The sequence below is a fragment of the Ochotona princeps genome, chromosome 4 (assembly GCF_030435755.1).
Source record: "Ochotona princeps isolate mOchPri1 chromosome 4, mOchPri1.hap1, whole genome shotgun sequence".
NCBI classification, from domain to species: Eukaryota; Metazoa; Chordata; class Mammalia; order Lagomorpha; family Ochotonidae; genus Ochotona; species Ochotona princeps.
In genome coordinates, this window is record NC_080835.1 from 85,495,116 (window position 1) to 85,509,877 (window position 14,762).

Sequence of the window (14,762 nt, forward strand, 5' to 3'; positions counted from 1 at the left end):
CTAATGGCCTAATTAAGAACCCAACAGGGCCCAGCGCGGTAGCATAGCAGTTAAAGTCCTCGCCTTGAAAGCGGTGGGATCCCATATGAGTGCCGGTTCTAATCCCTGTGGCCACACATCCCATTCAGCTCCCTGCTTGTGGCCTGGGAAAACAGGACAATCCAATGCCTTGGGGCCCTGCACCCACATGGGCGACCTGGAAGAGGCTCATGGCTCCAGGCTTCAGATTGACTCAGCTCTAGCCATTGCGGTCACTTAGGGAGTGAACCATTGGACGGAGTTTCTTCCTCTCTGTCTCTCCTCCTCTCTGTATATCTGCCTTTCCAATAAAAACAAATGAATCTTAAAAAAAAAAAAACAGGCATCTACAGCCCAATCCAAATTCTTTGTCACTACTCCGTTTCTCCACAAGGAAAACTGCATAAACACAGACGAGCTGGTAAAATGATCTTCTCAAAATCGAGTAATCTTTCCTCAAAAGTACATTCTATGAGAACCTTTGCAGCAGAGAAAAAAGAGCTGATGGTTCTGCAGTATCAGCTTCCCGTCCTTGCCTCCCACTTCTATCCCAGTGCCAGACTCAGACTCCCCTGTTGCCTCAGGCTCTCCCTTGAGCAACTCTCCTTTCAGCTGCTGAAAGCCTCTGTCACCTTGCACAGAATCCAAAGCCTTTCCTAGTGCTTGTTTACAGTGACCTTCTCCATTTTAAAATTCATGTAAAATTCATGTCTGGAACTATGATTTTTCTTTTTACAGGTTACCTTTGGTACTGGATTCACTGTAAATATGTACTGCCCCCAGTGAATTACAGTGTCTATTAAAGACTTGGAATTCAGACAGGATCACTAATCAACTGACTGAGAGGGTCCTCAGAGCCTAGGGTATTGCATGGTATGTAGGAAGGCTGGTAGCAAATAAGCATTGTAGTTCTTGATTTTATATTTTATATAATTTTTAAAATTCCATAGTTATTATTGATTGAACATTCTTAATGCAAAAATGTAAAACATGAAATATTTTGAACCTGAATCTTTTTTGTTGCTTAAACTAAGTGATTGGTCCTATTCTAAACCCAATATGTTTCTTAATTATAAAATTTTGGATTTGGGATGTGCAACCATTGAAGTCTATGCAAGTGTTCCCAAATCAGGAAAACTTGATGTCTGTAACATTTCTGTTCACCAACATTTCAGGAAAGGGGTATATAATCCATCTAACCATACCTGGAAAGCGGCTATTCATTCATTAGACATATATAATGTGCCAAAACATTGTGTAAGGAATTAGAGTAAAATAAACTTACTTCTAGGCCTTATAGCCTAACTGCTGTCTTCCAGATTAAAATCCAGGCATAAACTGAATTTTAGCATCCTTATCCTTACAACACAGAAGCCCCGTATTCCAAACTGATCCCTCCTCAAAGTCTCATATTTTCCACAGTTTGTCCATCACCACCTATGGAATATACATGAATTAGCTTTTCCATTAAAACATTTAAACTGTATGCTCATGCTATCACTTTAATGAACAACAGAACTAAACAACCTGTTTCTCCTTTGTTCACCAAATAATTCCATCAGGGCAACTTTCTGCTTACATATTATCCTTGTGTCAGCTAAAGGAAGCTGAAGTGTTATTATGTGATACAGAGTTTGAAAATCCTATCAGAAGCTTTCTTACTGAGGATATTAAGTAGACCAAATGAAGCAAAAGGATGGTAGGTGCAGACATGTAATGAAGAAATTACATTTAAATGAATCTCATGCAAGGCTAACAATTCACATTAATGATCAATGGTAGAGAGGTTTACTTTCCTGTTACAATTGTGAAGACATCTTGGTATTCTTCTGCTTTAATTAATTCTTTAATGTGCTACTTTAATTAACTTGCATGGTAAATATTTAACATTAGCAACAGAAAAAAAGCTAATTTTAAAATAACAGATACAGATAATGTGAAAGAGAATCAAGACATTTCCCCCACACCAAAACAGTGGTATAAAACATTAACATGACGCTTCATGGGATCCACAATAAAGTAAGAAAATGTCTGTTCATGATGCTTTGTTGAAGGGTAACACATACCAGTAGAATCCTGAAAAAGACGAAACTTAATTAGCACACAGATATATTTAAATAATAATCAACTTATTTGACTATTTTCTGTCAAAGAATCATGAAACACATAAAATGTTTGATGATAAATTAGCAATCTGAGCCCCGTGTCATGGTCTAGGGGCTAAATTCTTGCCTTGTCTCTGCCAGGATCCTGAATGGTATTTAGTTTGCCTTGTGGAGAGTGGGAATTTAGCCTCGTGGTTAGAGGTCCTCATCCATATTGGAGCACCTGACTTGGATGCCTGGCTCTGCCTTCTGACCTCAGCTTTCTCCCAGTTAGGATCCTGAGAGGCAGCAGTGATGGCTTAAGTATCAGTTACTCCCACTCTCATGAGAGGCCTGGGTTGTGTTCCAGTTTTGTCCCAGCTCCAGCACTTGTGCGAATTTGGGGATAGAAATAGTAAACGGGGAGGGGGGTAGTGGGTGGGAGGGAAGTGTGGTGGAGCAGCGCACTAATCCTCTACCTGCCAGCACCGGGATCCCACATGGGTGCTGGTTCGTGTCCTAGCTGCTTAACTTCCCATCCAGTTCCCCGTTTGTGGCTTCGGAAGGCAGTCAAGGATGGCCCAAAGCCTTGGGACCCTGCATCCGCCTGGGAGACGCAGAAGAAGCTTCAGGTTCCTGGCTTCAGATCAGCTAATCTCCGGCCATTGTGGCCATTTGGGGAGTGAACCAGTAGATGGAGGATCTTTCTGTCCTGCCTTCTCTCTGTAAATCTGCCTTTCCAATTAAAAAAAAAATATTTTTGAAAAAGAAATGGTAAACTGATGAGTGGGAGCTCAGTTTTTCTTTCTCTCTGCTTTTCAAAAAGGAAAAACATTTTTTAAATTGCCTCATAAATTATGGACTGGAAAACTAGGGAACTGTGTTCTATTTCATCTGAGTCAAAGATTTGGCTCTGAGATAACTAAGGAGTATTAATCCGTCTAGGTAGCAGAAAGGGAGCCAGCAGACAAATTCAAACAAAATATTTTTAAATCATCATCTTTTCTCCTAGGTACAATGTCCTACTTTATAACTCTACTTGTTAATAATTCTATTGATTAACAACGAACTGAACTTTTGGTTGCAAATTTCTCCTCAATACTTACATAGGCTGTAACTTTAAAGACTGAAGAGGTAATTTGTATTTTCTTGGTTTGAGGATTCTTTCGAACACTAAAAGAAGGAGATAAAAAGGTTCATTTAAAACATAACAATCACTGTCATAATATGCTTTGTAACAAATATTTTATTTTTATTGCAAAGTCGGATATACAGAGAAGAGGAGAGACAGAGAAGTAGATCTTCGTCCGATGATTCACTCCCCAAGCGACCTGAACGGCCAGAGCTGAGCCAATCCAAAGCCAGGAGCCAGGAACCTCTTCTGAGTCTCCCATGAGGGTACAGGGTTGCAAGGCTTTGGGCCATCCTCAATTGCCTTCTGAAGCCACAAGCAGGGAGCTGGATGGGAAGCAGGGCTGCCGCGATTAGAACCGGTGGCTTATGGGATCCCGGAGCACTCAAGGTGAGGACTTTAGCTGCTAGGCTACTCTGCCAGGTCCTGTCATAATATACTTTATGTAGTGATTCCTCTTAGCATTCATGTGTTCTTAGTTATAAAGAACATGGAGGGGCTGGCATTGTGGTTAGTGGCTTGAAATCTTCAATGCTAGCTTCCATCCTATGGGTCCAGTTTGAGTCCCAACTACTCTACTTCTGAGGCAACCTACAGGGCCCAATTACTTTGGCTCCTGCACCTACATGGGAGACCCAGCTGGAATGTCTTGCTCCTAGCTCTGGTATGGCCTGCCCTGGGATTGTTCGTAGTGACAGGTGAGTGAACCAGTGGGAGAATGGTATCTCTGTGTGTGTCTCCCTCTCTTATCTGTAACTGTTATTCAAATAAAGAAATCATCTTTGGAAAAAAAAAAGAAAATGGAGATACGTAATGCCCAATTAAAGTGGTTTGTAAAGAATGGCATCTGAGACATTCAGAGACATCATTTGAGGACAGGGCAAAAGTCAGCTGAATTCAAATCGCTGCAAACTGAATGTTAAAGTTAGAAGATTTGAAACTTGGATGATGAAATGACTCTCCCAAACCACAGGGACAATTATTAGACAAACAGATTTCTAAAATCAGACTGAAGTATACACAGTTATAGTGACAGATGGAAACATAACAAAGGGTCACATAGCCAAAATACAAAGTCCCTTTCACCCTTTCGTCGTCTTTTGGGGCTGAGCCTCATTTCCCATAGTCAAACTAACCATACTTTGATTCCTTCTTAGACGTGAGAATTAAGTGAGATAATGGAATGAAAATGATCTGTGGGGCTGGCACTGTGGTTTCAGCAAGTTAAGCTGCTGCTTGCTGCAACAGTACTGCATGTGGGCGCTGGTTCAAGGCTAGCTGTTCCACTTCTGACCAGCTCCCTGCTAACAGGCCTGGGAATGTATCACAAGACAGCTCAAGTCACTGGGCCTCTGCCACCGGTGTGGGAGACCCAGAGGAAGCTCCTGGCTCGGGAGTTGGTTTTTTGCAGAACATTTGGGGAGTGACTAGTAGATGGATGATCTATCTCTGACTCTTCTACTCTCTCTGTGACACTGCCTTTCAAATAATACATAAATGAATATTTTTCTTAAATTATGTATTAATAATTGATACAATATTAAAATCTTCATGTAGCTTTTCATACTGTAGTTACCAAAGATTAATGACAGCAATGAAGAGAGTGAACTGAGTATCAGAGTACGTCTTGCCAGGAAGCTGGCATCAGGAACCGGAGTATAGAGCAGAACCTGTGTACTCCAATGTGGGACACTCGGCCACATGCCTGTCCCCAGTGTTCTAAGAACTGTACTGTACCAGATCTTCAGTTGTCACTAATTGCTTCATTTAGTCATGGTTTTTAAGAATGCTGGAACATAATTTTCATATAATATTTTTAGAGTGAAATTATTCTAATGATTTACAAATAACAAATATGATTTGTGATGATTTCTGAGGATCTTATTAACTTCAAATTTCAGGGTATATAGGCTATTCTAGGCAACTTGGCTCATTTTAAAAAGCAAGAATCCCATTGCTGAGCTAGCATCTGAAGGCCATAATACAAGTTTCTTAGTTCAAATAATAAAAGTTCACATCTGGGGTGGATACGTAGTAGTTTGGGGAATGCTCCAAAAACTTGGACAAGACCATCTGTTTAATATCTAAAGTAGAAAAGACACAGGCACAGGATGAGTCACTATGGAATTATCTCTGCATATACATTTTGAAATGTAATGAAACAATTGATCATTTACTTTTAATGAGATGGTTCTACTGCCTACTTGATTTAAACAAACCGTACTCCATGGATGGAAAGCATTTCCCCAAACACTTAAAAGATGCATTTTATTGGATCTGTAATAATAGATAAGGAAGATTTTATGCTTTTGTCTGAGCCAGAGGTTCCTAGAGTCACACACTGTGGTGTACCCTCAACATCTTCTGTTACAAATGGTGGACTCTGCTAGAATATATCAGTGATGATGTTTATCTGCTAGGGCAGGCTAGGTTAGACACTGCAAAGCAGTTACTGCATGTACAAGCATAACTAGAAGGTAGCAGATACTTTGCTAAAATGCAAAATATACCCAAAAGGCAAATTAAGAGACGGGGGAAACACTGTCTTGGATAATTGGATTATGAAATTTTATGACGGAGCTGGGTGTGGTGGCTTGACTGGCTAATCCTCCCCCTTCAAGTGCTGGGATCCCAAATAGGCACTGGTTCTGACCTGGCTGCTACACTTCCCTTCCAGCTCCCTTAAGGCTGGGATTGCAGTGTAGGATGGCCCAAGGCCTTATGCTCCTGCACCCACGTGGGAGACCAGGAGGAGGCTCCTGGCTCCTGATTGGCTCAGCTCTGGCCCTTGTGACCACTTGGAGAGTCAACCAGCAGGTGGATGATCTTTCTTTTCTGTCTCTCCTTCTCTGTTAATCTGCCTTTCCAGTAAAAAATAGATTGAAGAGATTTTTTGGCATTCTGAGAAATTATTTAAGATACTTCTAGTTCCACCTGTGCTTCCACTGCTAAAATGCTTCTTGACAATCGCAACATTAATCCACTGTATACCTTGACCACTGACTGCCACTTAATTATAAGACATAGCATTTGACCCAAATCAACATTAGAAATACCAGAAAAGCCACAAGTCACTCATGTGATAAGGAAGCCAACATAGCTCTTAAGGGACTCTGAGATTCCTTAATCCATTCAGTTGTTTTCTGTTGGACCATAAACCATCTTAACTTTAGTGTAATCATATTTTTTTTACTGTAGCTACTTTGGAAAGACCATTTCATATCCTTACCTCATTCAGCAAAGAAATGTGCAACTATGCTCAAACTTGGATCATCAAGGGAAGTATTCAATGGTTTCAAAGGGAAGTACAGCTGTAATTGGGCTAATGTCTTTTCTTGTCTTCCCTAGAGGGACCGAGTCGGCAGGTACCTCCTGTAAAATGGAAACAGACTGACCTCCTCTTGGTCAGTATTCAGGAACTGCATTCCATTAAGAATTCCCAGATTGCTAACATTTGCACTGATAACTACTTCTTTTTAACTCCTGGGGGCACTAATTGTAACATTAAATATGAAGAGATATAAACATTTACCTACAAAGAACGGAATCTTTGATTATATGAAAAGTTTTACCTTAAAAATTCGAAATGACTACTTTTCTATTATTTGTTGTAATTTCCTTAAGATTAAGAGGGTTGTCTGATGTTTTTCTACCCTCTTTAGACCCTGGTAGAATTTTGTGTACCATATTAATACTTGCTTGTTGCCTGGTTGATTCCACAGAAGAAAATCCTTTTCCTCCTGACAGACATCATGCCTCTTGGCTACTCTTTGCCTTAGCACACAGAAAATACAACTGAGAATCCAGAGAACGGAATGTTGAGGCAAACAGCAGTTGCTGTAATGCTTAGGTTTTAGTCTTTTCTGTTTTAAGCATCTCCACCAGAATCTCCTCCCAAACAGAACATGGTGGTGAGGAATTCCACAGGTTCCTGGGGCTGATGGGACACAACACAGCAGCAGGAGTGGTGGCAGGATGTGTGTTTGAAGGAGTATCTTTAAAACTTAGAAGTGCTCTAGCAAGTTTTATAAGACATGCAAATGCTTCACATGCAACATGTCTGACATAGATAGTGTGCATGATTCTGCTGAAATTCTACTGTGGCTCTTTTAATAATTTTTATGCATTGGCACAATAACCATTTCTTTAAAATCAGAGACAGATTATATACATGTATTTAAAAATCATATCAGAAATAAACTGAACACTGCATCCTGTTATATAGCTATATGGCACAGATGAGAATTAAGGTGTTGGGTGTAAGAAAATTAGGAACAAAATAAGAATCCTGCTGCTTTTATTAAAATAAAGTTATATAACCAAGGTCTAGGACACTATGCTTTCACTTGTTCTACCCCTTTTGCCTATAAATTTGATCCAACTAAAGAATATTCACTTCTGTCAAAAAAAAGTATAGTTCTAAAAAATTGTAAAGTTTTAATTCTCATCTGATCTTTAAAAAGAAAAAACATAAGCTCTAGAATACCAAAAAGCAAACTGTATAGTTTCAATCCATTAGAAAAAGTAAAGATTACACCTAGTTGAAATTTTTTTCCACCTCTTTGAAACAAAGGTAGTAATTTTTTATTAGTAGTCAAGCAAACTCAAACATCTTACGGGCGTGCTTGTGTTCCTCTGACATTTGGAAGGTGCAGTGCGGGGGGAAAGGAGAGAGGAAGAGGCCTGGAAAATGGTAGCTGTTACAAAAGGAACAGAGAGGGTGACAGATCTGAATGAGGGAAGGAGATGAAGGTGATGAAGTAAGAATTCCAAGAGCTTCAGGGATATCAGGAAATCCTAAAGGCCTGGTAGGGAAGGAAGTTAAAAGAAGGGGTCAAAGCCGTGCTATTTTTATACACTGTACTTGTTAACATGATCATGAAGTGATGCCTGGGAATCCCACTGTGATAAACTGTCAAGCTTACCTCACCAGATCCTTATAGATAAGCTTTGTTGTTTCCAAATACGGATTAATCACATCCTCATACTGACAAAGGGATCCACCGAGGCAAAGATGTTTAAAAAGACAAAACAGGAACTCTTCTCTATCTGGTGGGCTGAATATTTCATATTTTTCTGAGTCTTCTTCTAGTAAAACCTAAGACGACAATTTTTAAATAGCTTCAATGTATATGGTTTAAAATGTTAGATCTATTTGAAGCAGCAGTCCTGAGGCAGCTGGAGACGATAATCTGTTATCTATGCCTATTTTTGCTTCCTTTTCATATTCTATGAAAGAAAAAAAATCAAATATTAAAACACAGAAGCTAAGACTGTGTTTCCAATTAATTTTTAGTCCTAGTATATATATGTATGTATGTATATATATATATATATACATATATTTAATGTATTTATTTTTATTGGAAAGGCAGATGTACAGAGAGGAGGAGAGATAGAGAGGAAGATCTTCCGTTTGATGGTTCACTTCCCAAGCAGCTGCAACAGCCAGAGCTGAACTGATCAGAAGCCAGGAGCCAGGAGCATCTTCTGGGTTTCCTGTGTGGGTGCAGGATCTCAAGGCTTTGGGCCGTCCTCAACTGCTTTCCCAGGCCACGAGCAGGGAGCTGGATGGGAATTGGGACCTCTGGGATCAGAACCGGCGCCCATACAGGATCCCAGTGTGTTCAAGGTGAGGGCTTTAGCTGCTCAGCTATCACACTGGGCCCTAATCCTAGTGTATATTTTTAGTAATTATTCTAAGGATACTGTATTTTTGCTCTGAGATTATTTCAAATCTTATTTGAAAATAAGTGGGAAAATGTCTCATTATCATACGGTATCTCACCTTCAATTCTATTTACAGAGTAAATACAGATAGTCGTTTTTTAAGTGCTTTCATTACTTCTTCCCTTCTTCCCACAGCTCTTCAAATGTGAACAAGAGGGTGCTGAAGCCTCAAATCTCCCTCGCCTTTTCCAGCTCCCCTTTCTAAGATTACTATGCATTAAATATACACACTGTCCCTTGGTCTCCTCAGATTTAGCTAACACTCAACTAGCTCTGATGTGAGGGATATTTTTGCTCTACTGGGCATTACAAGACAATTCATTTATTGATTGATGGTAGTAAGCAGAAACAAGGTGATAAATTTAAAATATATATACTTATTTTACTGAGTTCTTTCTATGCCACCTATTTTATAAAATAATTTGAACGGCACAGTGTTGTGGTACCTCAGGTTGTTACTGCTTGCAATGCCAGCATCCCATATCAAGATGCTATCTTGGCTACCTCACTTCCAATCCAGCTGTCTGCTAATCCACCTGGGAAAGCAGTAAAAGATAGTCCAAATGGGCCCCTGTCATCCAAGTGGGAGACTAGGATGGAGTCCTAGCTCCCGGCTTCAAACTGTCCCAGCCCTGGAAGTTGTGGCCATTTGGGGAGTAAATTGGATGATGCAAGGTATCTTTTTTTCTGTCTTTCCCTATTACTCTATCTTCCATACGAACAAACAAATAAATCTTTTATCAAAAAAGAATGTGAAGTAGTTAACAATAAAACAAGGATACAGTAAGACCAACATAATGAAAAATAAACAAACAAAAATCTTTAACCAAGAAATAAAGTAGCAAGAGAAAAAAAATACACAAAGAACTCTAGATAGGGAAAAGGTAGAAAGTTTGCCTGGGCCTGATGTAGTAACTTAGTAGCTGAAGTCCTTGCCTTACACGCTTGGGATCCAATATAGGTGCCAGTTCTAATCCTGGTGGCCCCGCTTCCCATCCAGCTCCCTGTTTGTGAGGACAGCCGAAGGCCTTGGGACCTTACACCTGCATGGGAGACCTGGAAGAGGCTTCTGGCTCCTGGCTCCTGGCTCCTGGCTCGCTCAGCTCCGGCCTTTGCAGCCACTTGGGGAGTGAAGCAGTGGATGGAAGATCTTTCTCTCTGTCTCTCCTCTCTGTGAATATTTCCAATAAAAATAATTAAATCTTAAAAAAAAGAATTTTGTGTAATACTTAAAGGTATCAAATAAGTAAATGAGGGAAACATGGTGTTATGCAAGAATGTTGTCTAATACCAAGATAAATTAGGTAAACTGCTGAAGCCTTTGTATAATATATGAACATGACATCAAGTCATTATTTAAGAGCATCTGTTTATTTACAACTTGATGAAAGCCAAGTTTGTGCTTGTATAGAGTAGAACACAGGCAAGGGGAGGCAGTCTATAGTTTATTGCTGCCTGGGTGTGCTGCATGTAAAGTCTGCACATTTTCTTGACCACTCGCCCTTCCCTCTTTTCCTTTTAAGAAAATTATATGATATCAAGCCCATGTCTGCAGCTATCTGAAAGTCGAGTTTAACACCAGGGTGGATAAAGCACCTAGAAGTGAATAGTTAATGCATTCCTCATGAGAACATTTTCAAATACTGACTGATGCTGCTTATATAATTTTTAAAAAACATGGTAACTTAAAAATTAAGAAAAAAGATTTATTTTTATTGGAAAGTCAGATTCGCAGAGAGGAGAGACAGAAAGATCCTCCATGCACTGGTTCATTCTCTAAGTGGCTGCAGTGGCTGGAGCTGAACCAGTCAGGAGCCAGAAGCCAAGAGTTTCCTCCAGGTCTTCCACACGGGTGCAGGGTTCCAATCGTTTGGGTGATTCTCCACTGCTTTCCCAGGCCAACACAGGGAACTGGATAGGAAGCTGAGTAGCCAGGGCATGTCACGGCAGGCCCAGTAACTTAAATTTTTGAACACTGTGTTAAAATATCCTATACCTGTTTATCCTCTCCATTTACATACAGATTTCATTCTCCTTGCAGGCCTCAGGGATATAACTGCAAATGAATCAAACTTCTACGTTGTGGTCAGCAAAGAGTTTATTACCAATATTTACACTGCAGTTGCCAGGAACATCTGTAGTGCTGCACAATGGGGAGCCCTTTGTAGCTGGAAGTTATTTGTTTTTCACCCAGAAAGCAATCCAATTAAAACCTCTCCCTGTCACTACAGAGTGGCAAAGAACACAAAAGCAAAAATCCACGAAAGTAGCGGAAAACACTGAATCCCAGCACAAGATTAGATAAGCACTAAATAAGACAAGTAACAGGCAGTTTTGCAGTCTTCTACTGAAAAACAGATTCTCCTTTTAAGCAAGTCCATTGATGAGGATCTTTCTGTAGAAATGATGGTGAATTCTCTGAAATTAGAGGTAACAGTCTTGTGACACCTGGCCAGGGTAGATCAATGAAGAAAAGAGCTGAAATTAGAAACACTCAATGGAAATGGAGACCAACATGTCCTGGATGGTAATTTTCAAACCCTAGTAAGAAGTGGAAACCATCATCAGATTCCCAACATATAATATTACTTGAAAAGTAGGAAAGAGAGAGATGGAGGAGTGGGGTTGGGAGAATCTTCCATCAGCTGATTTATTCCCCAAATGGCTGCAACAGCAGGATCTGACCCAGGCAGAAGCCAGAAGCCAGGAACTTCACCTGGGTCTCCATACAAGTGACAGGGGCCCAAGTACTTGGAGCATCTCCTGTTGCCTTACTTGAAGCAAAGGCATAAGCAGGAATCTGGAGCAGAAGTGAAGCAGCCGGTTTTCCCAATACCACTCAGCTAACTCTGATAGGGGTTGCCAGTGTCACTGGCTGCATCATGCCACTGACTCCTGTGTAGTCGTGTATCCCATCTTAGACACAAATATACCATATTTAACTTAAGAACAAACTATAGTATCATTTGTTCTGCCAGATGTCTTATAGGTCCACACCTCCAAGCACAGAGAGCTCCCCTAGCGTAACTCAAGGACCCACAAGTGCCTCTCAGCGTCTGGTGGGCTGAAAGTCCCCGCATGGGCCTAGGCTGCCTTCTCTCCCCGCAGCTACCACTATATGCTGCCGAGGGGGGTAGAGCTCCTGTTTAACTCACCCAGCTCAACCCAGGGACCCAGCAGCGCCTCTAGGCATCAGGCCCATAACTTCATTTTGCATCTGGGTGTGCCACCCTTTGCTCTGTCTAAACCACTGAGGAGGCTCTGATTTGCAGGCACAAGGACCTGTCTCTCTCAGAAGTCCCTCAGAAGTCATTTCTCGCCTAGAGGGGAACCCTTAAGTGCCTGCATGTCCACACTTGTGCCATAACCCAAACCACCTATGAGTGCAGAACCTCAGGCACTCAAAGGGGACCACCGGGCAGCCCGTGGGCTTCGCTGGCACCAAAGTGCCCAGGCTGCCCAGGCCCAGGTGAAGACACCAAACATCGCCAGACAGCCTCCTACTTGGGCCTCAGAAGTCCAGCCCAGTGGCTTCTGAATTTAAATAAAGGCAGATTTACAGAGAGGAGAGACAGAGCGAAAGATACTCATCTGTTGGTTCATTCTCCAAATGGCCACAAAGGCCGGAACTGAGCCAATCCGGAGCCAAAAGCCAGAAGCCAGGAGTCGGGAGCCTCCACTGGGTCTCCCGTGTGGGTGCAGGGCCCAAAGGCTTTGGGCTATCTTACATTGTTTTCCTAAGCCACAAGCAGGGAGCTAACTATATGGGAAGTGGAGCAGTAAGGACACAGACTGATGCTCATATGGGATGCTGACACTGGCCGGTAGAGGATTACTCAGTTTAGCCATTGTGCTGGGCCCCCTTCCTTCTTTCAATGGAGGATAGTAGTGATCATTATAGTGGTAGTAGCAGTAGTGCTAGTGGTTAAAATTACTGAAACTTTATCAAGTATTGTCCTAAACACTTAAAATGCATTATCTTCTATAATTCTCAAATTATGCCTATTTTATAGATGAAGAATCTGAGACTGATAGAGTTACACACCACCTATTAAGTTTTTAAGCCTGGATTTGTGTTTATATCTACATGATATAAAAATAATTTTTAATCATTTTGTAAAAATAATAATAGTATTTCATAATTTCTAAAAAAAAAAACAGTTAAATTCTTCCTCAATTCATTTCACCAATGATTTTACAAAGGTATAATGGGCATTTTCACCTTTGAGTTATATATAGATAAGATCTTGAAGTTCAAGAGGTTGAATGATTTATCTAAGATTACCTAAATAAAGCAAGGTGCAACAGCTCACTGGCTAAATCCTCACCTTGCATGCTCTGGGATCCCATATGGACAACGGTTCATGTGTTGGCTGCTCCCCTTCCCACCCAGCTCCCTGCTTGTGGCCTGGGAAAGCAGTAGAGGATGACCCAAAGCCTTGGAACCCTGCACCTGTCTGGAGACCCAGAAGTTCTTGCCTCCTGGCTTCGGATCAGCTCAGCTTAAGCCATTGAATCTACTTGGGGAGTGAACCAGGGGATGGAAGATCTTTTTCTTTCCTTCTCTGTAAATCTGATCCATCTTTCCAATAAAAATAAATAAATATTTTTTTTGAAAATCACCTTAGCAATAAATTAATAAGCGAAATAATCCATGTGCTATTTTTCTAAGTTCAGTGTATCCTTTACTAAGACAAAATTTAGTTTGGCTAATCAAATTACTTTGTTGGTCTTATTTATGGGAAAAACAATCTCTCATTGCAGCAGTGCTCTTTATTCATGTGAAAGGGGTGCCTGTGAAAGCACAGTAGACATTAATAGGCCAGGATTCCTTCACTTGTACTTCGTGGCTGTAAAGGACTGTCCCTGCAAGTTACATAATATTCAGCAGCCTCTCTAGCCATCAGATGTTAGCAGCTCCCACGTGGGAACTACTGAAACACAAAATTAAGTTGACAGTACAAATGCTACGCACGAAAAAGTAGGCCAATATAATGCTTAATATTGCTCCTTATTTATCAACAAGAGATATTATATGGGTTTTAGGCAAAGGTTTTTGTATTTTCTGCTCATTCCCTGAAATAAAATTCCACTGTGAAATTAGAAAACACTGTACTTACTTTGCGTAACTCATCAGAAATGAGAAACGGATCGCAAAACGAATCTAAGCATTTAACAATATGTCCACCGTCTCGTACAATATCTTCATCATACAATCGATTGAAAAATGACATTGACAGTTGTGTACAAGGAACATTTATAGCTTTAATTTTTTTCACTTCAGTTCCTGGAGAAAAAGGAATTTTACAAAGAACAAAAGATAGGGAAATAAATTTAGTATTCTCAGTTACTTTCAAAATAAATTATTATGCAGAAAAAATGAACCATAACTTATGTTTTGATATAAACAAACACTAAATACTGATATTTTAGTCAATGACAGACCATATATACAACAGGGGCTCCACGAGATTATTAATAGAGCTGAAAACTTGGCTTCCTCTAATGCTAACAGAACAATGCATGTATCTGTGGTGATGCCTGTGGAAACACCTAGGCACTGCTCATCACACGTAAGTGTAGCAGTTCGATTACAAATACACATAGTTCATAATACTCAAGAAAATAAATGACTGTTCTATGGTATAGTTAATGCATGTATTTCTACTTAAAGATTCATTTTTTTATTGGAAAGTCAGCTTTACAGAGAGAAGAGACAGAGAGAAAGACCTTCTGTCCACTGTTTTACTCCCAAAGTGGCTGCTATGGCTAGAGCTAAGCTAATCTGAAGCTAGGAG

The 14,762-nt window shown here is 40.5% G+C and overlaps 1 protein-coding gene across 1 annotated transcript in view; it reads right to left on the reverse strand.

Annotated features, from left to right (window-relative positions):
• Positions 1–1,881: 1,881 nt before the first annotated feature.
• Positions 1,882–14,762, reverse strand: part of CFAP300 (cilia and flagella associated protein 300) — a 36,026-nt gene continuing 23,145 nt past the window's right edge. Inside the window, exons 4-7 of the mRNA XM_058662533.1 lie at positions 14,085–14,251; positions 8,160–8,332; positions 3,209–3,275; positions 1,882–2,094 (exon numbers count right to left, since the gene is read on the reverse strand). Of these exons, the coding sequence (XP_058518516.1) occupies positions 1,966–2,094; positions 3,209–3,275; positions 8,160–8,332; positions 14,085–14,251 (536 nt within the window). The 3' untranslated portion in view covers positions 1,882–1,965. The remainder of the gene's footprint in view (positions 2,095–3,208; positions 3,276–8,159; positions 8,333–14,084; positions 14,252–14,762) is intronic.